Here is a 23125-nt window from a genome sequence, read left to right as displayed (position 1 = left end):
AAGCACTAACCTCAACCTCATTAAACTCCTTTGGGATGAATCGGAACTCCAGTGGCCTACACAAAGCACTAACCTCAACCTCATTAAACTTTGGGGGATGAATCGGAACTCCAGTGACCTTCCAGACTAGTCGTATCCAATTCCCCAATCGTATTTCACGTCTATTCCTGACCGACGAGGGTCGTGACTAACACACTCGGACACGTGTGCAGTACCGCTTCTTTTCCCCTGCACCCGATGGGTTCATATGGAGATCCGTATGGCGCACAGAGAGTCACTCTGCAGTACCATTGATCAGCCAGCAGGGCTCGTATGTGCAGTAGTTATGAGGAATCCTTACGTCCCTGCCTACTTCAGACCAGCTTGTTATTGTATTGTGTGTTCGCCCGGCCGGGGATTTGAACCCAGACCCTTCTCTCTGTGAGGCTCCAGCTCGACTCATTTAAATCTCTGTTAAAAACATTCAGTGTTTCTGAGCTGAACTCTGTAAACGACCCTGAATAACGACGGCTGATAATTACGGCTCAGATGGGACGGGGTCACCGGGACGCCGCTGATACGGATCCGGCTAATTACAGGCCGGAGAGGCTCGCGGCGCGTGAACAAAAACCTGACACCAGATCAATAACCGTAATTAACCGACGTTTTTATCTTTTGAACAATTTAATTGGCGTCCACGTACTTATGAAACCGTGGAGAGAAACTGGCGGCTTTATTGTGAAGGACAGAGAAAGTTCGGGGGAGCGAGCAGGCGTCTCATTTCTTTATTAAACTCCTTCATTATTTATTCAAATAACAGCATTCAGGTATTTCTGTACCGCACTGAGGAACCGCACATGACTGTATGTCAATCTGTCTATCTGTCTATTTATCTATCTGTCTGTTTGTCTGTCTGTCTGTCTATCTATTTGTCTCTGTCTGTCTGTCTGTCTCTCATCTATCTATCTGACTGTATGTCTATCTATCTATTTATCTGTCTGTCTGTCTGTCTGTCTGTCTATTTGTCTGTCTGTCTATCTATTTACCTACCTACTTACCTGTCTGTCTACCCACCTGTCTGTCTGTCTGTCTATCTGCCTGCCTGCCTATCTATCTGTCTGTCTGTCTGCATGTCTGTCTGTCTGTCTGTCTGTCTGTCTGTCTATCTATCTATCTATCTATCTATCTATCTATCTATCTATCTATCTATCTATCTATTTGTCTATCTGACTATCTACCTGTCTGTCTGTCTGTCTACCTACTTGTCTATCTCTCTGTCTGTGTATCTGCCTGCCTGCCTGTGTATCTATCTAATTATGATAATGAATCCCAGCTGTGAAGTGTGGTGGAGGAAGCATCACAGTGTAAGACAGCATGCTTAAATTGAGGTCCAGAGGTTAACGAGGGGTTCACATACTTTTTCAGAATAAAGAGGGATTAAACTCCTGTAAAAACACGGGACACGCGGAGGTGTGGACGTACCTGTACAGGGTTCTCCCGCTGATGGTGGCGAGGTTGGAGAAGACGCCGAAGTTTATCATGTTCTCCGGCCATGACTGGATGTTCAGGTAGCCTGAGTCAGAGAGACACGATGGAGGGTGATTAGTTCTGTGGCTCGTTCTGGCGTCCACATACTTTCGGCTTTACGGCGTGAGAAAGACGTCCGAGCGTGAATCAGTTTAACGTCGGGACGCGTAATAAAACTCGCTGCTCGTGCCGCTCCGTCGTTTCCCTCCGTAGATTCATGTCTCGTCCCGCCGCGGTTTCATTACAAAGGAAGCGTCGCGGCCCATTAGCTCGCCGCCGCAGCGCCGGATTACATTCCCGGTGACGGAGGACTTTAATATAGGACCAGAGAGACGACCGCGCCCGTTTCTTACAACTCGCTTTAAAACTAGCGCTTCAATAACTCCATCGTAAAGCCGCCGCGTCACGTTATTTATGTGCGGGTCGTGTTTCGTATCCGGGGAGATTTAGCCCCACGTTTAGCCTCGGTTGTAAAAGAATGGCTCTCGCTGTGGTTCGGTGGATTAGCAAGCCTCCGACTGATGTGTAGCTCTCAGCTCGACAGGAGTTTTTCCGTTGATAACGGCGTAGCGTTTCCTGTACAAACAGGGTAGCGTCTGAACTGCACGGTGCAACTAGCCGTGGACGAAACGCAGCGCTACGAAGAAGCTAACTAAAGATAAAGTAGCGGCGGCGGGTTCTGAACATGTCGTTCTTTAAAGCCTGGTAGAACCACACGCCACTTTAATGAGACGTGGGTCACATGGGTTTTCTAACAAACGTAACGTAAAGACGTTAGCGCTAGCTGAACACGCCGATTGGTTGCTGCGTAAAAGTGTGGCTAAATTTACAGGTAACGTAGCTATAATTGCTAACATTCTGATGGTTGCTTTATTTATTAGCACTCGCAGATCATCCCATTTTAACCATAAATGTTTGTTTGTGGGTTATACAATGACTGACAGATTTTTTTGCAAACCATGTTGTTTATTTGGACGGCTAACTAAAGCTAACCTAGCAAATCTATGTGTGTCTGTGTGTGTCTGTGTGTTCGTGTGTGTGGGGGGGGGGTCCGTGGGGTCCTTCCATTCTACTCTCTAGTGCGCTACATGTAATAAGACGCGGGTCACATGGGTTTTCTAACAAACGTAGCGTACCATAAAGACGTTAGCGCTAGCTGAACACGCCGGTTGCAAGGCTAACTAACTTCACAGGTAACGTAGCTATGATAGCTAACGTTCTGATGATTGCACTCTGAATACGGTCACTGTCACGCCGCTGGGCGGAGCTCGTTTTTCCTGCGTCGATTATCTTCCCGTCGATCCCGGCCGTAACGCTGAGCATCTCCAGGACACGATGCTACCGCCACCACATTTCACAGATGGTTCAAATGCGAGACCTGCCCATAAATGTTTGTTTGTGGGTTATACAATTACTGACACTTTTTTGCAAACCATGTTGTTTATTTTGACAGCTACAGATCCAGCGGAAAACGGCGTCCTGACATTAGTGTTAGCTTGTCATAAGTACCATCGACACCATGCTACCGCCACCGTATTTTACAGGTGAGATGGTGTTGTATAACGTTACATGTGATGCAACCGGGGGTCAGTGGAGCGATACAGGTGTGATGAAAAGTGACAGAATCTGACCACCCATCAGCCAATCAGCTGTGAGTAGGTGTGATGTCACAGCGCGGCGCTCACCTGTGATCTCCTTGACGGTGCGGAAGACGTTCAGACGTTCAGGATCCAGCGCGGCGATGCCGTGGTACATGTCTCTGTCCGGAGAGAAACGAACCAACGTGAGCGAAGTTGCAGACCTGTCATGTGCTGTCCCAAAACCTATCGCCGGTTACATCACCGCGGTTCTGGTTTAAGTGCAGCAGGAGCAGCAGTGTTGTTGGGATTTCTAACCACATACTGTAACGTAACATTAAAATAAAACATCGTACCCCTTGATTCCAGTAACGAGGAAGATCAGGTTCCCGTTGATCTTGGTGCAGTTGATGAACTTGTCGATGTTGCTGGAGTCCACAGTCTGAGACGCCTGAAGGTTGCCGGTTCCAATCCCATCACACACTGCAACACCAAAACCACAACGTTATTCAAACCTCCATCCTGATCCCATCACACACTGCAACACCAACACCACATTCAAACCTCCATCCTGATCCCATCACACACTGCAACACCAACACCACATTCAAACCTCCATCCTGATCCCATCACACACTGCAACACCAACACCACAACGTTATTCAAACCTCCATCACAATCCCATCACACACTGCAACACCAACACCACAACGTTATTCAAACCTCCATCACAATCCCATCACACACTGCAACATCAACACCACAACGTTATTCAAACCTCCATCCTGATCCCATCACACACTGCAACACCAACACCACAACGTTATTCAAACCTCCATCCTGATCCCATCACACACTGCAACACCAACACCACAACGTTATTCAAACCTCCATCCTGATCCCATCACACACTGCAACACCAACACCACATTTAAACCTCCATCCTGATCCCATCACACACTGCAACACCAACACCACATTTAAACCTCCATCACAATCCCATCACACACTGCAACATCAACACCACAACGTTATTCAAACCTCCATCCTGATCCCATCACACACTGCAACACCAACACCACAACGTTATTCAAACCTCCATCCTGATCCCATCACACACTGCAACACCAACACCACATTTAAACCTCCATCCTGATCCCATCACACACTGCAACACCAACACCACATTCAAACCTCCATCCTGATCCCATCACACACTGCAACACCAACACCACAACGTTATTCAAACCTCCATCACAATCCCATCACACACTGCAACACCAACACCACAACGTTATTCAAACCTCCATCCTGATCCCATCACACACTGCAACACCAACACCACAACGTTATTCAAACCTCCATCCTGATCCCATCACACACTGCAACACCAACACCACATTCAAATCCCTCCTGTTCTCCTCTTCTATACAGTTTCATTATAGCAGGAATCTTTCTATAATATCGAGGCTCTTGGATGGCGGTAAAAACCTCTCAAGCCGTGCTATCGGCCGGCCGGGCGCCTGCACAGACACGTGATTGGCTGTGTGTCTGAACAGGGCTCCTCATCATCAGGGCAAGTACAGCCTCTGCTGACCGGTAGAGACGGCAGTGCACTCCGTGAGACCACGCCCCTGTCAGGTGAAAAGAAGCGGTTCTCATGGACTCACCTTTGGGGCAGATATCGGTGCAGGGGAGGCACATCCTGACGCCGTTCTCCTCCACCTCCATCTTGTTACTGGGACACGCCCGGACGCAGGAGCTGTGGTCCACCACAAAGTTATCTGCAGGAGAAAAGACCACTGGACATTAAAGAAGGGGAGGTTGGGGGGGGGGGGGGTGTCACTGGACTTCAGAATAGGGGTGGGGTGGGGTAGGGGGGGTCACTGGACATCAGAATGAGGAGCAGGTTGGGGGTCACTGGACATTACTACTGGGGATGGGTTGGGAGGTCACTGGACATCAGAACGGGGGACATGTTGGGGGGTCACTGGACATTAGTACTGGGGCGGGTTGGGGGGTCACTGGACATCAGAACGGGGGACATGTTGGGGGGTCACTGGACATCAGAACAGGGGGCAATTGGAGGTCACTGGACATCAGAACGGGGGCCACTGTACATTAGAATGGGGGGTGGGTTTGGGGGATGCAATGGACATTAGAATGGGGGCGGGTTGGGGAGTCACTGGACATCAGAAAAGGGGGCATGTTGGAGGGATCACTGGACATTAGAACGGGGAGGGTTGAGGGGTCACTGAACATCAGAACGGGGGGTCACTGGACATCGGAACGGGGGTCACTGGACATTCGAACAGGGAGCGAATTTGGGGGTCACTGGACATCAGACGGGGCGGGTTGGGGGTCACTGGACATCAGATGGGGGGTGTAATACTGGCGCTTTATGTGTGAGAAGTGGACGAGGCGTGACCCTGGACACTCACGTGGACATTTCTTGACGCAGAAGGAGCCGTACGTGTACTTGGCGTTGGGGTTGTGCTCTAGTTGGAAACTTGTGGAGTTGTAGATGAAGGGTTGAGGACACTGGGTCACACAGGCGCCACTGTCGTTGTAGTGGGTGCAGGCCTGAAACACAAACCGGAACGTGGACGGTGAGCAAATTCCCACAGACACACTCTAAAATCATGTGGAAAAATGAAGCAACTTCACATTCACATTATTAACGAACTGTGTGTGTAGGTGTGTGTGTACATGTGTGTGTGTGTGTAGGTGTGTGTGTACATGTGTGTGTGTGTAGGTGTGTGTGTACATGTGTGTGTGTGTGCAGCTGTGTGTGTTCAGATGTGTCTAGGTGTTTGTGTGTGCAGCTGTATGTAGGTGTGTGTGTGTACATGTGTGTGTGTACAGGTGTGTGTGTGCAGCTGTGTGTGTACTGGTGTGTGTGTGTGACAGTAGGTGTGTGTGTACATGTGTGTGTAGGTGTGTGTGTACATGTGTGTGGGTAGGTAGGTGTGTACATGTGTGTGTCTCAGTAGGTGTGTGTGTGTACATGTGTGTGTGTTGGTAGGTGTGTGTGTGTAGGTGTGTGTGTGTACATGTGTGTGTGTGTACAGGTGTGTGTGTGTGACAGTAGGTGTGTGTGTACATGTGTGTGTGTACAGGTGTGTGTGTTGGTAGGTGTGTGTGTGTAGGTGTGTGTGTGTACATGTGTGTGTGTGCAGCTGTGTGTGTGTGACAGTAGGTGTGTGTGTACATGTGTGTGTAGGTGTGTGTGTACATGTGTGTGGGTAGGTAGGTGTGTACATGTGTGTGTCTCAGTAGGTGTGTGTGTGTACAGGTGTGTGTGTTGGTAGGTGTGTGTGTGTAGGTGTGTGTGTGTACATGTGTGTGTGTACAGGTGTGTGTGTGTGACAGTAGGTGTGTGTGTACATGTGTGTGTGTACAGGTGTGTGTGTTGGTAGGTGTGTGTGTGTAGGTGTGTGTGTGTACATGTGTGTGTACAGGTGTGTGTGTACATGTGTTTGTGTACAGGTGTGTGTGTGCAGCTGTGTGTGTGTGACAGTAGGTGAGTGTGTACATGTGTGTGTGTGTACAGGTGTGTGTGTGCAGCTGTGTGTGTACTGGTGTGTGTGTGTGTGAGAGTAGGTGTGTGTGTACATGTGTGTGGGTAGGTAGGTGTGTACATGTGTGTGTGTCTCAGTAGGTGTGTGTGTGTACATGTGTGTGTGTTGGTAGGTGTGTACATGTGTGTGTGTCTCAGTAGGTGTGTGTGTGTACATGTGTGTGTGTTGGTAGGTGTGTACATGTGTGTGTGTCTCAGTAGGTGTGTGTGTGCATGTGTGTGTGTTGGTAGGTGTGTACATGTGTGTGTGTCTCAGTAGGTGTGTGTGTGTACATGTGTGTGTGTTGGTAGGTGTGTACATGTGTGTGTGTCTCAGTAGGTGTGTGTGTGCATGTGTGTGTGTTGGTAGGTGTGTACATGTGTGTGTCTCAGTAGGTGTGTGTGTAGGTTTGTAGGTGTGTGTGTGTACAGGTGTGTGGGTAGGTAGGTGTGTACATGTGTGTGTGTACATGTGTGTGTGTCTCAGTAGGTGTGTGTGTGTACATGTGTGTGGGTAGGTTTGTAGGTGTGTGTGTGTGTGTGTGTAGGTGTGTGTGTTTAGGTGTGTGTATGTAGGTGTGTTTATGTGTGCACAGGAGTGTGAATATGTGTGTATGTAGGTGTGTGTGTGTTCAGGTGTGTGTGCGGTGTGTGTATGTGTGTGCAGGTTTGTAGGTGTGTGTGTGTGTTCAGGTGTGTGTGTTTAGGTGTGTGTATGTGTGTGCAGGTTTGTAGGTGTGTGTGTGTGTGTGTAGGTGTGTGCAGGTGTGTGTATGTAGGTGTGTTTATGTGTGCACAGGAGTGTGAATATGTGTGTATGTAGGTGTGTGTGTGTTCAGGTGTGTGTGCGGTGTGTGTATGTGTGTGCAGGTTTGTAGGTGTGTGTGTGTTCAGGTGTGTGTGTTCAGGTGTGTGTGTTTAGGTGTGTGTATGTGTGTGTAGGTTTGTAGGTGTGTGTGTGTGTTCAGGTGTGTGTGTTCAGGTGTGTGTGTTTAGGTGTGTGTGTTTAGGTGTGTGTATGTGTGTGTAGGTTTGTAGGTGTGTGTGTGTGTTCAGGTGTGTGTGTTTAGGTGTGTGTATGTGTGTGCAGGTTTGTAGGTGTGTGTGTGTGTTCAGGTGTGTGTGTTCAGGTGTGTGTGTTTAGGTGTGTGTATGTGTGTGCAGGTTTGTAGGTGTGTGTGTGTGTAGGTGTGTGCAGGTGTGTGTTTGTAGGTGTGTTTATGTGTGCACAGGAGTGTGAATGTGTGTGTATGTACAGTAGGTGTGTGTGTGTTCAGGTGTGTGTGCGGTGTGTGTATGTGTGTGTAGGTGTGTGTGCAGATGTGTGTGTGTGTGAGTGTGTCGGTATGTGTGTGTGCGCAGGTGTGTAGGTGTGTGTGCAGGTGTGTGTGTGTGTGTGTGTGTGAGTGATAAGCTCCGCCTACAAAGCAGTCGGTGTTCCTGGGTCCCGAACATCCTCCGGCACACTCGCGGTGACAACAGTCGCCCACGTACGGACCGAAACAGCGACCGTCACACTGCTCAGCGCACACCGTCTTCGTCACTGGAACACACACAGAGACTAATGGGCACAAATCCCCACAGACACACTTTAGAATCTTATGGTTTGACCTGGTTGAACTTCAGTGGTCTGCACAAAGCTCTGACCTCAACCTCACTGAACATCTTTGGAGCAAAATGGACTGTTGATTGTGAACCAGGCTTTCTTGTCCACCACAGTCACCTGACCTTTGTAATGGTCACAAATCCCCACAGACACACTTTAGAATCCTATGGTTTGATTAATTTGGTCTGGTTGAACTTCAGTGGTCTGAACAAAGCTCTGACCTCAACCTCACTGAACATCTTGGGGGCGAAATGAATAGTTGATTGCGAGCCAGGCTTTCTTCAACACTTGACCTCTGTAATGGGCACAAATCCCCACAGACACACTTTAGAATCTTAGAGTGTGGTCTGGTGGAACTTCAGTGGTCTGAACAAAGCCCTGACCTAAACCTCAATTAGCACCTTTGGAGCAAAATGGACTGTTGATTGTGAGCCAGGCTTTCTTGTTCACGACTGTCACCTGACCCCAGTAATGGGCACAAATCCCCACAGACACACTTCAGAATCTTATGGTTCAATGAATTTGGTCTGGTGGAACATCAGTGGTCTAAACAAAGCTCTGACCTCAACCTCACTGAACACCACAGTCACCTGACCTTTGTAATGGGCACAAATTCCCACAGACACACTCTTTTGGACACGTGGGGTAAATAAAGAAGGAAGCTAATTCCTGAATTCCTTGACGTTTTGAATCCCCTGTAATTAGAGTAACTGATTAAGTACAGCGTGTCAGCGGAGGAGACGAGCGTGGAACGTTGAGTCTGGACTGGGCTCCGAACCCTCCTCTGTAATTATCACCCACGTGGTGTGGAAACCTGGAGGTGGAACAGTGGTCTCCAACTGAGGAACACACACCAAGGGAGGTTCGGTGAGGATTCCCGGCCGGAACACCAGACGTACAACCTAACTGGGACGCACTGGAACGCTGACCGTGAGCCTGGCCCTCTTGTCTAAAGTGTGTCTGTGGGAACTTGTGTCTGTGCAGCTGATACCGAGCTGAAATGTGTTCTAATCAGACACATTAAAGTGGTAGAGTGGTGTAACATCACCCCGTCTGTGAAATACGGTGGTGGCAGCATCGTGCACGACATCTTGATTTCATGGGCACAAATTTCTAGAATCTGAGCTGTTTAGCGATGAGAATGATTCTTTAGGACCACACCGAACCACTGCGACCAGTTTGAGGAACAGGATTGATGCTGGCACTCACAGATCTGGCACTGATCCTCCTGGTGACCCCAGCAGCGCCCGTTACAGGACCGATGGCATCGTCTACCTGAGAGGGGCGAAAAAAATAGAATGTAGGCGTCGCCCAATCGGATCAGCTCCTCGTACCGGACGCTCGTGCCGGATCTACTCACATGAACCGCCGGTGTTGTTGGACGGCACCACCAGCAGTTCGGCGCGAGGGTTCTTCACCACGTCCTGCCAGTGGATGGTATCTGCGTGGCACAGGAACTTGTTCTGGTCCACGTACACGCCGCCGTTCAGGATTTCTGACGGACAAACAGAGTCAAAAGTTTATAGACACGTAATAATCAAACCTGTGCCCTAAAGCTTCTACAGGAACACTAACAGATCTGGCTCTGGGACTCCGCCGAACCACACCGAGAGCCATAATCTACATATCACATAGAGGACACATGGAACCTTGGTGAGTGTATCCAGGAGTGTCCTGCCCTGCTGAAATGTCTCCAGGGGCTAAAGAGACAACTAATCCAGGAACGATCAACTACAGTGTATGACCAAAAGTATGTGGACACCTGACCAGGACCTTATTGGACATCCCATTCCAAAACCAGTTGCTCCACAATCGGTGTTCCAATGCATCCCAGCGGTGTTCAGTAGGGATGAGATTGAGAGAACAGAGATGCTGGAACTGGACGGGATTTTGTCCAAACTGTCCATTTAACTGGCGTCCACATACTTCTGACCACATCAGATCCAGGTTTGTTCTCTTTGTGTTTGGATCCCTACGATTTCTAGCTCAGATATAAAAAACACATATTTTTTACTCTTGCATGAATTCTTCTCCCTGGGCGTTCAGGACGGCATGTTGTGCCCGTCGTGATGCCAGGCACTTAGACGGGCACGTGGACTTCGCCACGTTGGCCTTTTCGAGACGTAAACATGTGGGTGGGAGTGAAGAGCCTTCGGGGGGGTTCAGAACAACACAGCAAGGACGAGTAAACACAGCGAGAACTTCACCTTAAGAAGTACTTTCTAACCAAAAGTATGTGGACACCATAAGTTCAGCTATTTCTGCCACAAGTTCCCACAGTCACAGTATAAAATCTTGTAGAGACCCTTTCCAGAAGATCAGAGACTGTTTGATGCTTTGGAACAGGACTCCAGCAACCTTGTGATCAGGTGACCACCTACCCTACATGGAACAGTGGTCTCTTATGCCTGGTCAGATCCTGATGAATTCATGAACCAAGGGATCTGAAGCGGCTGGAACACAGACGTGACCGTCCGCAGTCAAGCGAGCTTAATCAGAGCTAGTCTCAAAAAACCTTCCGCATGATGGAAGAAAGGCATGAGGAAGAGGATGGTGAGGATGGTGAGGAGGACGAGGGTGATGAATGTAAGAATGATGATGGTGAGGATGAAGAGAGTGAGAATAATGAGGGTGAGGGTGAAGAGGTTAAGGATGATTAGGGTGAGGATGAAGGTACCGGTGAGGATGAAGAGAGTGAGGATGAAGGCACCGGTGAGGATGATGAGGGTGAAAATGATGAAGGTGAGGATGAAGAGGGTGAGGATGAAGGCACCGGTGAGGATGATGAGGGTAAAAATGATGAAGGTGAGGATGAAGAGGGTGAGGATGAAGGCACCGGTGAGAATGATGAGGGTAAGGATGAAGGCACCGGTGAGGATGATGAGGGTGAAAATGATGAAGGTGAGGATGAAGAGGGTGAGGATGAAGAGGGTGAGGATGAAGAGGGTGAGGATGAAGAGAGTGAGGATGAAGGCACCGTTGAGGATGATGAGGGTGAGGATGAAGAGGGGGAGGATGAAGAGGGGGAGGATGAAGAGAGTGAGGATGATGAGGGTGAAAATGATGAAGGTGAGGATGAAGAGGGTGAGGATGAAGAGGGTGAGGATGAAGAGAGTGAGGATGAAGGCACCGTTGAGGATAATGAGGGTGAAAATGATGAAGGTGAGGATGAAGAGGGTGAGGATGAAGGCACCGGTGAGAATGATGAGGGTAAGGATGAAGGCACCGGTGAGGATGATGAGGGTAAGGATGAAGGCACCGGCGAGGATGATGAGGGTGAAAATGATGAAGGTGAGGATGAAGAGGGTGAGGATGAAGAGGGTGAGGATGAAGAGAGTGAGGATGAAGGCACCGTTGAGGATGATGAGGGTGAGGATGAAGAGGGTGAGGATGAAGAGGGTGAGGATGAAGAGAGTGAGGATGAAGAGAGTGAGGATGAAGGCACCGTTGAGGATGATGAGGGTGAGGATGAAGAGAATGAGGATGAAGAGAGTGAGGATGAAGAGAATGAGGATGAAGAGAGTGAGGATGAAGGCACCGTTGAGGATGATGAGGGTGAAAATGATGAAGGTGAGGATGAAGAGGGTGAGGATGAAGAGAGTGAGGATGAAGGCACCGTTGAGGATGATGAGGGTGAAAATGATGAAGGTGAGGATGAAGAGGGTGAGGATGAAAGCATTCTGATGTTCCTGTAGAAACTTTAAGGTATCAGGTTTGATTCTGGTACGTTTGTATGACGTGGACTGAAAGCTACTGCGCACACAGTAAGGTTAGCACACTCAGTGTGGTTCGGTGGAGTCCTAAAGCACTCTGATGTCCCTGTAGATAGTTTACGTTGTGGGTTTGATTTTACGGGTGCGTTTGATCTTTTGAGTCACGGCGCGTGAAGAAAACGCGGTTTCACCTCATCATCAGCGTTTGTGTGTTTTTATCAGCGGTGTTAATTTATTTGGAGTATAAATGAAGGCGTCCGCTGTTCCTGACACCAGGAAAATGCGGCCATTTATTTTTCCACTCGCTCCCACTCACGAGCTGTAATTGAATAAGAGCGCTGAAGAAGAACCAGCATGCTTTGCAGCGTCTGAGCTTTAATATCGGGGCGCGTTTGAGGAGAAAAATGGCTCCTCGGGTCCATCGTTTAACCGCACGGTGACGGGGGTCCTGGAACTACTACACCCACCCCCACGGTGAGGATGAGGAGGGTGAGGATGAGGATGAAGAGAGTAAAGATGATGAGAGTGAGGATCAAGGTACCTGTGAGGATGATGACGGTGAGGATCAAGGTACCTGTGAGGATGAGGAGGGTGAGGATGATGATGATTAGGATGATGACTGTTAGGATCAAGGTACCTGTGAGGATGAGGAGGGTGAGGATGATGATGATTAGGATGATGACGGTGAGGATCAAGGTACCTGTGAGGATGAGGAGGTTGAGGATGATGATGATTAGGATGATGACTGTTAGGATCAAGGTACCTGTGAGGATGAGGAGGGTGAGGATGATGATGATTAGGATGATGACGGTGAGGATCAAGGTACCTGTGAGGATGAGGAGGGTGAGGATGATGATGATTAGGATGATGACTGTTAGGATCAAGGTACCTGTGAGGATGAGGAGGGTGAGGATGATGATGATTAGGATGATGACGGTGAGGATCAAGGTACCTGTGAGGATGAGGAGGTTGAGGATTAGGAGGGTGAGGATGATGACAGTGAGAAAGAGGACGATGAGGAAGAGGACGGTGAGGATGAGGATTAAAACAGTGAGGATAAAGACGATGAGGATGAGGAGGGTGAGGTAGGAGATGATGTGAGGATGAAGAGAGTAAGGAAGAGGACGGTGAGGATGAACGGGGTGAGGATGAAGTTACAGGTGAGGATGATGATGGTGAGGATGAAGAGGGTAAGGGTGAAGGTACCGGTGAGGATGATGATGGTGAGGATGAAGAAAAGAGTGTGAGGATGATGAGGATGAAGATGAGGATGAGGATGACGGTACCGGTGAGGTTCTTCAGGCCGAGCTGGCGCAGACCGTAGTAACCGTCTCTCCTGTAGTTGAGGAAGATGGCGAGGGCGTAACGATCCTCGTAGAGTTTGGAGCCGCGGATGATGCGCAGGTTCTCCAGCGGCAGATAATCAAACTGGTTCAGAGCCACCAGGACGTAACCCGTCACCTCCCGGATCGACTGTACAGAGAGAGAGAGGAGGAGAGAGGAGGAGAGAGAGGAGGAGAGAGGAGGAGAAGAGAGGAGCAGAGAGAGGAGGAGAGAGGAGGAGAAGAGAGGAGCAGAGAGAGGAGGAGAGAGAGGAGAAGAGAGGAGCAGAGAGGAGCAGAGAGAGGAGAAGAGAGGAGCAGAGAGAGGAGGAGAGAGGAGCAGAGAGAGGAGGAGAGAGGAGCAGAGAGAGGAGGAGAGAGGAGAGAGGAGCAGAGAGAGGAGGAGAGAGAGGAGGAGAGAGGAGGAGAGAGAGGAGAAGAGAGGAGCAGAGAGGAGCAGAGAGAGGAGAAGAGAGGAGCAGAGAGAGGAGGAGAGAGGAGCAGAGAGAGGAGGAGAGAGGGGGAGAGAGGAGCAGAGAGAGAAAAGCCACCCTGAAATTTGGCTCCTATTTGCGTCTCCTGACGGCGGGCGGGCGTGACGGACGGGGCCGCAGGGGGTGCAGGGGCCCGATGCCGCCCCCTCACAGGGAGAGTTGAAGACAAAAGGCTGTAATTACAGCGGTAAACACGCGGCGGTTCGGTACGTTCCTCTCCTGACACGCCGGCGGCGGCGGATGTGAGGATCGGACTGACGCGGTCTGTAATTAGTGAGATTACAGATCCGGCCGGCTGTGATTATGAGGGAGGAAGGTCGTGGTGTCGCGTCCCAGACCGCGTCTCTGATGCTAAACAGCCGTCAGAGTTCCGCTTCCTCCTCGGAACAATGAAGAAGCGTCGAGGTTCGGGGTCATGACCAGAACCATCGACGTTCCTCCAGCACTGTGGGGAGAGCGCTGGATACAGGATCAGGAGTTTGGTATGTTCTCCCCGCATTCACTTGGTTTTGTTTCCACCTCCCAACAGTCATGCAGGAGGTGGATTGGCTGCTGCACATTTCCCTTGGTGAGTGATCTTTAAGGGACCAACTGTGGCTCTGATCAGGAACAGGCACAGTGGTGCAGATGGTCGAGTACCGGGCGCCTGGGTTTGAACCTTGCATGGTCTGTAAGAAGTTTGGTATGTTCTCTCCTCAGAAATCCATCAGTGTGAGTAACAGTCAGATCTGGACCATTCTGTGATCTGTGAAATCAGACGAATCTGATCACGAGCGCTAATCAGAGCTCCAGCTCGTACACAATCCATCCTGTTATGATGAGAAGTGAATCTCGAACCCTGCACCGAGTCTCCCTGCTGACCGGACCGGACAGACGGCTGGACGTCACAGGAACTTGATTTTAAACCAGGCAGCGAAATCAAAGCCTGAACATTTAGAAAAAACTCAAAGGAAAATCAGGGGAGTCTGAGAGGAGACAAAAAGTTCTGTAACACTGTACATCAGAGGAACATGAGAGGGACGCGGTTATATCCAAATAGATCACCACTGTGATTCAAATGCAGGTACGAGCAAAAACAGATCAGTGACATCAGTACAGAGTAACAAAAGTATTCCTATTTACAAAATAATAATATTATTATAATGTTATTAGCCATAATATTGTTATGTTGTCGTTAAATAAATGTTGTATTATTATCATTATTATTTAAATATTTTATTATTATCATTATTATTTACATATTTTATTATTATTATTATTATTATATTTATTATTATTACTGTTATTAGTCATAGTATTATGTTGTCGTTAAATAAATATTTTATTATTATTATTATCTTTATTATAATTATTATTATTATTGTTATTATTATTATTGTATTATTATTATTATTATTATTAAAAAAATATTATTATTATTATTAGTAGTAGTAGTATTATTAGTATCATTATTATTTAAATATTTTATTATTATTATTATTATTATATGTATTATTTTATTATTATTATTATTATTATTATTATTATTATTACTATTATTATTATATTAATTATTATTATATTTATTTTATTATTATTATTATTATTATTATTATTATATTTATTATATAATTCTTTATGGTTCTTTACGGTTCTTTTGGTTCTTTATGGTTCTGTATGGTTCTTTTTGGTTCTTTATGGTTCTTTACAGTTCTTTATGGTTCTGTATGGTTCTTTATGGTTCTTTACGGTTCTTTACGGTTCTTTATGGTTCTGTATCGTTCTTTATGGTTCTTTACGGTTCTTTATGGTTCTGTATCGTTCTTTATGGTTCTTTACGGTTCTTTATGGTTCTGTCTTTGTGAGAAATAAAGACGGCGTATCTGTTCTGGTTCTGACGGAATAACGACGACTGAAATGCGGCGTCACATGAAAGCTCCGTGTCCTTCTCCTCAGACTGAAGGTTAAAGGTAAATACAGGCGGAGACTCTCACACCGCCGGCGTTTGGGTTTGTGCTTTCTGTGGGATTATAAATGGCGGCGGCGAGAGGACACGACAAATAAAAAAGGTTTACAGTTAATTAAAGCGCTTTTTTTAACAGCAGAACTGACGTGTGATTCATCACCCACACAGAGGAACCGACGGACAACAACGTCCACGCCGGTCCACGCCGGTCCACCTTCTTCTTCTTCTTATCTAAGCAGAAAAAAAACCCGACTGGATAAAATTGATCACCTAAAATAAACGTCCGGGAGGAAAAACTCCATTCGGTCTCCGGAGTTAAAAACGAGACGTAATAAAGTCAGAAACGTTCTGGAGTCTCACCAGTTCATTTCACACCATCACACACTCACCACAGGGGCAGTTTACAGTAACCAATCCACCTACTGGCATGTTCTGAGATGTGGAAGTAAGCCAAAGAACGCAGGAAGAACTTAGAAGATGTGAGGCTGGAAAATACACCATAACATTTATTCTCTGTATTTATTATTAATATTTTATAGTATTTATTATAATTTTATAATAATTAATAACATTTATTGATAATAATTATTTACAGTATTTATTATTAATATTTATTGGTAGTATTTATTATTATTTTATTGTATTATTAATAATATTTACTGACAGTATTTATTATTAGTTTTTTAAATGTATTTATTATTAATATTTACTGATAATATTTATTTTGTATTGTTTATTGTATTTATTATTTGTTTATAGTATTTATTAATAATATTCATCATCAGTATGTATTGATAATATTTATTATTATTTAATATTTTTTTTATTACAGAAGCACTATTGTTTGATGCCGGAGTTGTGCAGCATCTACACCACCTACTGTGCTGCCTGAAGTCCAAAACAGATTTAAAAGATAAATGATGCACGTCTTTATGCCATGATGGAGCAGGAAAGAGCCTTCCCCAAACTGCTGGTACAAAATTTAAAGCATTTTATTTATTTTGTGAACTGGCGTCCACTTACTTCTGGCTATAAGACGTGTGTGTGGTGTACATAGAGGTGTGTGTGGTTTATGTGGTGCACGGTAATGAAAGTGTGCCTGACATGTCCTGTACATAAAGGAGGAACAGTAAGGGACCTAGTACAGAACCTTGTGGGCCGCCGGACTGCATTTAAAACGACCTTTAATGATGAACCGAGTTCCTAAACTCCATCTGAGCTCCCCAAAACCTTTTTAAACATTTCACTTTTTTAAGGACGAGGATGGAGCTTGGGAGACTCGTCATCAATGCCGCTTTGAAGCTGTGACCGTCTCCTCGGTACACGTCAGGAATTTAAACGTGGCTCCTCAAACAGAACTCTGTTCCTCCACTTGGCAGGATCCTCAAGGGCAGCAGAAGTGGGTCACGCTCCTCAAAAAATAAAGCCTTTCATTTTCTAACCACAGGTCCTGGATTTAATCCTGCTCGTTCATCTCCTCACGCTTAAAAATAATCGTCGTACACGCGTACCAGTACGACCAGGGCCAGAACCAGGCTGATCAGGATTTCAGACTGTCACTAATGGGACCTCAGTACAATTACTTCTGTATTACAGTAAGAACTAATAAAGAGAGGAAGGTTCGGATCCGTGTGGGTGTTTAATCCGACGTCTAACGTCAGACAAATTACATCAAAGGAATCGTTTACAGACGTCAGACAAAACGGCATCAAGCAAAACATTTAAGCACAGCAGACAAACGGCCATTAGACGAAACCGAATCAAACAAACAGCCACAGACATCAAACAAACCCGACAGACGAAACGGCATCAAGCAAAACGTTTAAGCAATGCAGACAAATGGTCATTAGACGAATCCCCCCCCCCCCCCCCCCCCAAACTCAACGAATCCGTCCAGGCTTTTGTTCCCTGACTTTGTAGCTGGGACGGCTGTTGTAAACGGATTTCGGAGTGTGCCTGTGGGGATTTGTGTGAACAGGCACCGACATTGGACGTGACACCACAGTGCCAAAAGTATGTGGACGCCCAGGCACCAACATGTCGGACGTCCTGTTCCGAATCCGTCTGCGTCAACACGGAGTCTCGTCTCTCTAGATGGGACGGCTTCTGTAAGCGGATTTTGGAGTGTGTCTGTGGGGATTTGTATCCATTCAGTAAAAGGGAACCACAGGGCCAAAAGTATGTGGTCTGTTTCTAAACGAATTCTGGTGCGATTCGTTTCAGGTGTGAACACAGCAAGTGGAGGAAGTTCTGGTTCTCTATTTATTTTACCAGCTCGCACCGTGTCTCCAGCAGGTAAACACGCCCAGATAAGTGCTCCGGTGATCCGGTTTACTCCGGGGTGCGCTCTGTTTACTCGTGGTGGCACGGGGGGCAGCGTGCCATCTCTCAAAACGAGTGGACGGAGGCACAAATATTCTAAACGATGACCTTATGTAGAGGTGTGTACCTGTACCTGTTCTCCCGCCCACTGATGCACTGACTCATTGATTCACGGACTTACTGATTCACTGACTCTTTGACTTACCAATTCACTGACTCACTGATTTACTGACTCACTGATTCATTGACTCTGACTCACTAGTTCACTTATTTACTGACTCACTGATTCACTGATTAACTGACTTACTGATTCACTAATTAGGTAGTTCACTGACTGCACTGACTCACTGACTCTCTGATCTACTGACTCACTGATTCACATCAGCAAGCAAGTCGATTCTTTATCAATAAAAAGAGCAGGAATGATTCCTGCTGATTCACTGATTCACTGACTCACTGATTCATTGACTCTGACTCACTAGTTCACTTATTTACTGACTCACTGATTCACTGATTAACTGACTTACTGATTCACTAATTAGGTAGTTCACTGACTGCACTGACTCACTGACTCTCTGATCTACTGACTCACTGATTCACATCAGCAATCAAGTCGATTCTTTATCAATAAAAAGAGCAGGAATGATTCCTGCTGATTCACTGATTCACTGACTTACTAATTTACTAATCAGTGATTCACTGACTCACTGATTCACATCAGTGAATCGATTCTTTATCAGTAAATAAAGAGCAAGAATGATTCCTGCTGATTCGTCTCAGCCTGAAACGTCCTTCAGGCTCTCAGAGACGTGTTTGTGTGGGTGGTGCCGAACCGTCCCGCCTCGGGGGTTCGGGTTCGAGTCTGTGTTCAGGTCTGTGTCTGGACTCACCTTGAGGAAGCTGAGGTTGCGGTTGCGCTCGATGCTGGTGATCTCCAGGTTCCCCATCACCACCTCACAGTTCTCGTAGAACTTGCGCAGGGTGTGGTAGTGCTGGTCCGGGTCCGAGAGGGTGCTGAGCTTGTGGTCGGTTCCCTCACACACTGGGGGAGAAAAGAGAGAGAGAGAGATCGTTGGGTCACTGTGCTCTTGGTGTGATCTTTGCAGGATGCCCATTCCTAAAGCAACTATAGTGCTGAACGGTTTTGGAAGCGGATTTTGGAGTGCGCCTGTGGGGATTTGTGTGAACAGGCACCGACATGGGACGAGACACCACAGTGCCAAAAGTATGTGGACGCCCAGGCACCAACATGTCGGACGTCCTGTTCCGAATCCGTCTGCATCAAGATCTCGTCTCTCTAGATTGGACGGCTTCTGTAGACAGATTTCGGAGTGTGCCTGTGGGGATTTGTATCCATTTAGTCGAAGGAGCGTGTGTGGGAACCACAGGGCCAAAAGTATGTGGACACTTGGGGACCAACCTGCTAAACGTCCTGACTAACCGTGAAGCATTAACGTGAAGTTGAACGAGGCCTGGCTCACGGTTAACATCCTAATTCATCCCAAAGCTGTTCGTTCACGCAGGTCACTAAAGTTCCTGTACAGAAGCATCTTGGGAGAGAAAACAGAGGATGACTGTTCGGTCACTGTGTTTTTGGTGTGATCTTTGCAGGATGCCCGTTCCTGAAGCAACCACAGTGCTGAACGGTTTTTATTTGGGATTTTTTGGTGTTGGTGTAGGTGGTGCAGGAAGCGTGCAGCTTCACGGACCTTCCAAGGTTCTCCGAGATTTGGGTCGGATCAGGGCGCCTCTACCACCCAAGCCCCCCCAACCCGACAGGCTTTTGTCCCCGACTTTTAGCCATAAAGGCCAAAGTTTGGAGGATGTTTGTTGTTTATCGCTCGTTCTCTTTGAAGCCTGGACAGGGGCGTATTTTTTCCTTTGATCTCTGCAACAAAGTTACAGAACTATTTCCGAAAATCGATGGACGCCGTAACCCGGAGCGCAGACACGGGTTCAATCATACGGACGCTCTGTTCATCACCGCGTGAATCGATAACAACCGGCTGCGGCGGTGACGAGGGACATAAATATGAAGACGCCGCGACGTTTATGGAAATTCCTGCCACACGCAAGCAGGTTCTTATTAACGGCGGCGGCGGCGGCTGTGATTAAACACGCGCGCTTTATTGTATCTGGTCACTGGAGCATGCTGGGAGATAAATTGGGCAAATAATTCAGCGCTAACCTTATTTATTGCCATTTTTACGCCGCGCCATCAAGAACGGGGAGCGTCGCGGTGAGTAACGACGCGCCGTAAATGACAGGACGACTCGAGGCCGCTCTGGAGGCGAGGGACGGAACACGCGCGCGTCTGCGTCCGCGTCCGACGGAACCCGAGACTGATGGTTCCAGAACACATTCGCTATTATCGCTCATTGATTTCCGGCGGAGGGACGCGCGCCGCGTCATTTAGCAGCGAGTCCATTTGCGCAGATTGACTACGCCGTCCCATGTGACGACCTGGGAAATGAACGCCGCCGCTCACCCGCCGCCGCGCAACTTTATTATTTTGCGCCCAAATAAAATTCCCGTGTCGAAGCAAATTGCTGAATCGTACTTTCCTTCACGCGTGACGGCGCACGCCGTACCGTTTAGCTCCCGACTTCCTCTCTCTCACTCTCGGCGGCTCTATATACTGCGCCGTTAGCATTCACCGGCTTTCTCCTTTCCTTTGCATGAGCCGAGAAAGGCGTAACACGTACAGAGGGACACGCTGTTCTCTCTGTATTCCTCCACCGCTCCAGCAGGAACCTCGACCACACAGCAGGGGGCGCTGGAGCTGCAGCGAGGAGGCTTTACCTCATCCAGCGTCAAATATAAAGCTATCACGTCACTGGTCGTTGTAGCTAACGGTTACTAAACGGTCTAAATGACTTTGTGGCAATGGTTTAGGAAAGGTCCAGCTATATTCTGCTTCATAAAGCTCCATAAGGGCATTTCTATTAGTCCTGGACCTCACGAGTGACTGAAAAGGCACAAATTCCCACAGACAGACTCCTGAGAAAAACTTTCCCAATGGACTAAAGTCTGGTTTGGTTTTAATGTCTCTGTTCTGAAAGAGGTCTGGTGGATTCTGGAGTGTGTCTGTGGAGATTTGTATCCATTCAGTCAAAGGAGCGTGTGTGAGAACGGGCGTCGACACTGGACAAGCAGGCCCAGCTCACGGTTGACGTTCTAATTCATCCCAAAGTTCCTCCACACACCAGTGCACTAAAGTCTGGTATAAATCTTAATCAGACCCTCATGCCTTCAGAACGGGTTTTTTTATGTCTCCTTTCCGAAAGCCAGCTGGTGGATTTCGGAGTGTGCCTGTGGAGATCTGTAACCATTTAGATGAAGGAGCATGTGTGGGAACAGGCGTTGACGCTAGATGAGCAGGCCCGGCTCACCACTGATGTTCTAATTCATCCCAAAGTGGACTTAAGGCTGGTATAAATCTTTAGCACACCTTCATGCTTTTGGAACAGGTTTCTGGGGTCGACGCTGGACAAGCAGGCCACAAATTCCCACAGACAGACTCCTGAGGAAAGCATTCCCAGTGGACTAAAGGCTGGTTTGGAACAGGATTTTTTAATGGAGATTTGTATCCATTTGGACGAAGGAGCGTGTGTGGGAACGGGCGTCAGCTCCGGACGGTTAACGTTCTAATTCATCCCAAAGCCACTAAAGTTCCTCCACACCCAAGTGGACTAAAGCCTGGTAGAAATCTTGAAAGTGAGCTGATGGTCGGGCGTCCACATACTTTTGACCCAACAGGGTAAAAGTAAAATCAGAATTCATCGTAGCTAAAGAAATAAAAACGCATCGTCTATTAATAAATGATCGGTATTTAATAATGAATTTTTCAAAAGTTTTGGGACGTTGTTTGATAAGGAGAATCCACCAGATCTGCAGAAGTGCACTTGACCGGACAGTAGGAGTCGCTGTTGCGGAGTAAACAAGGTGAACTCTCATGCGTCCCTCCCTCCGTTTGGTCATCAGTCGTGCCTTGGCGTGTTGGGAACTTTTGCCTCTTCAAGCATCCTCCTCACTGTTCGTTCAACAGATTCAGGAATTAGAAGGGGCGTCCACATACTTTTGTCCACACATCTCCCGAGTATTGAGATTGATCAGACCCCCCGTCGCTATGACATCATAAAGTGCGCTATAAAGGATTAATGCGAGGTGGCATGAAAAGGCAGAAGATCTGACATGTAAACAAGCAGCGGCGCAGCGACAAGGTCGTAGCAGAGCGTACGCGGACGACGCCGATTAGCATAATTCGGCCGACGCAAATCGAATTAGGTGGAGACGCGCTGTCAAACCTCCGTCTCCGTTTACTCAGGCTCAGGAAGCACAAACCCACCGTCCTCCACGGCAAGGTCACGCCCAGGAGGCAGCGCTCACCCCGAAACACCCCGAAACACCCCGAAACACCATCCACGAACAGCACAGCGCCACCCCGACTCCACCGGCGCATCACCGCGACGGTCTAACCGTTTTTTATTAAAATAGACGTCATGTGACGTAGTTTCAGTTCCTGATCTGAAATAATTCACAGGGATGAACACGCAGGTCCAGGATGTAACCCTGACGTTCAGTCTGCACAGGGGTGATACGGGAGTTGGAGAACCTGCTAAAGTGAATGAAAGCAGGTATTACAACGCTAAACGTGCCGTTTTTATTAAAATAGACGTCATGTGACGTAGTTTCGGTTCCTGATCTGAAATGATTCAGAGGAACAAACACGCAGGTCCAGGATGGAACCCTGCAGTTCAGTCCTCACAGGGGTGATACGGGAGTTGGAGAACCTTGCTGCTTAAGTGAATGAAACCATGTTTTACAACTTGTTTGACTGTAAGAACGTTTTGGTTCCTGATCTGAAATGATTCAGCGGGACGAACACGCAGGTCCAGGATGGAACCCTGATGTTCGGTCTTGAGAGGGGTGAGAACCTTGCTGCTTATGTAAATGAAACCATGTATTATGACAAAAAAAAGGTAGTTTTTGTACTGACGTCGTGTAAGAACGTTTTAGGTCCCGGATGGAACCCTGACGTTCGATCTGCAGCAGGTTCCTGAAGTTCCTGGACGTTTTTG

The 23125-nt window shown here is 47.6% G+C and overlaps 1 protein-coding gene across 1 annotated transcript in view; it reads right to left on the bottom strand.

The window, feature by feature from the left end:
* The window catches only part of LOC134329523 (receptor tyrosine-protein kinase erbB-4-like), a 44181-nt gene extending 21675 nt beyond the window's left edge, over positions 1–22506 (bottom strand). Inside the window, exons 1-12 of the mRNA XM_063010808.1 lie at positions 22352–22506; positions 20521–20546; positions 18935–19086; positions 13248–13434; positions 9609–9743; positions 9458–9523; positions 8067–8185; positions 5525–5666; positions 4754–4867; positions 3440–3566; positions 3192–3265; positions 1462–1552 (exon numbers count right to left, since the gene is read on the bottom strand). Coding sequence (XP_062866878.1) covers positions 1462–1552; positions 3192–3265; positions 3440–3566; positions 4754–4867; positions 5525–5666; positions 8067–8185; positions 9458–9523; positions 9609–9743; positions 13248–13434; positions 18935–19086; positions 20521–20546; positions 22352–22506 — 1388 coding nt within the window. The remainder of the gene's footprint in view (positions 1–1461; positions 1553–3191; positions 3266–3439; positions 3567–4753; positions 4868–5524; positions 5667–8066; positions 8186–9457; positions 9524–9608; positions 9744–13247; positions 13435–18934; positions 19087–20520; positions 20547–22351) is intronic.
* Positions 22507–23125: the final 619 nt, after the last annotated feature.

The sequence above is a fragment of the Trichomycterus rosablanca genome, chromosome 15 (assembly GCF_030014385.1).
Source record: "Trichomycterus rosablanca isolate fTriRos1 chromosome 15, fTriRos1.hap1, whole genome shotgun sequence".
NCBI lineage: Eukaryota > Metazoa > Chordata > Actinopteri > Siluriformes > Trichomycteridae > Trichomycterus > Trichomycterus rosablanca.
This window is presented reverse-complemented; position numbering and strand designations above follow the sequence as displayed.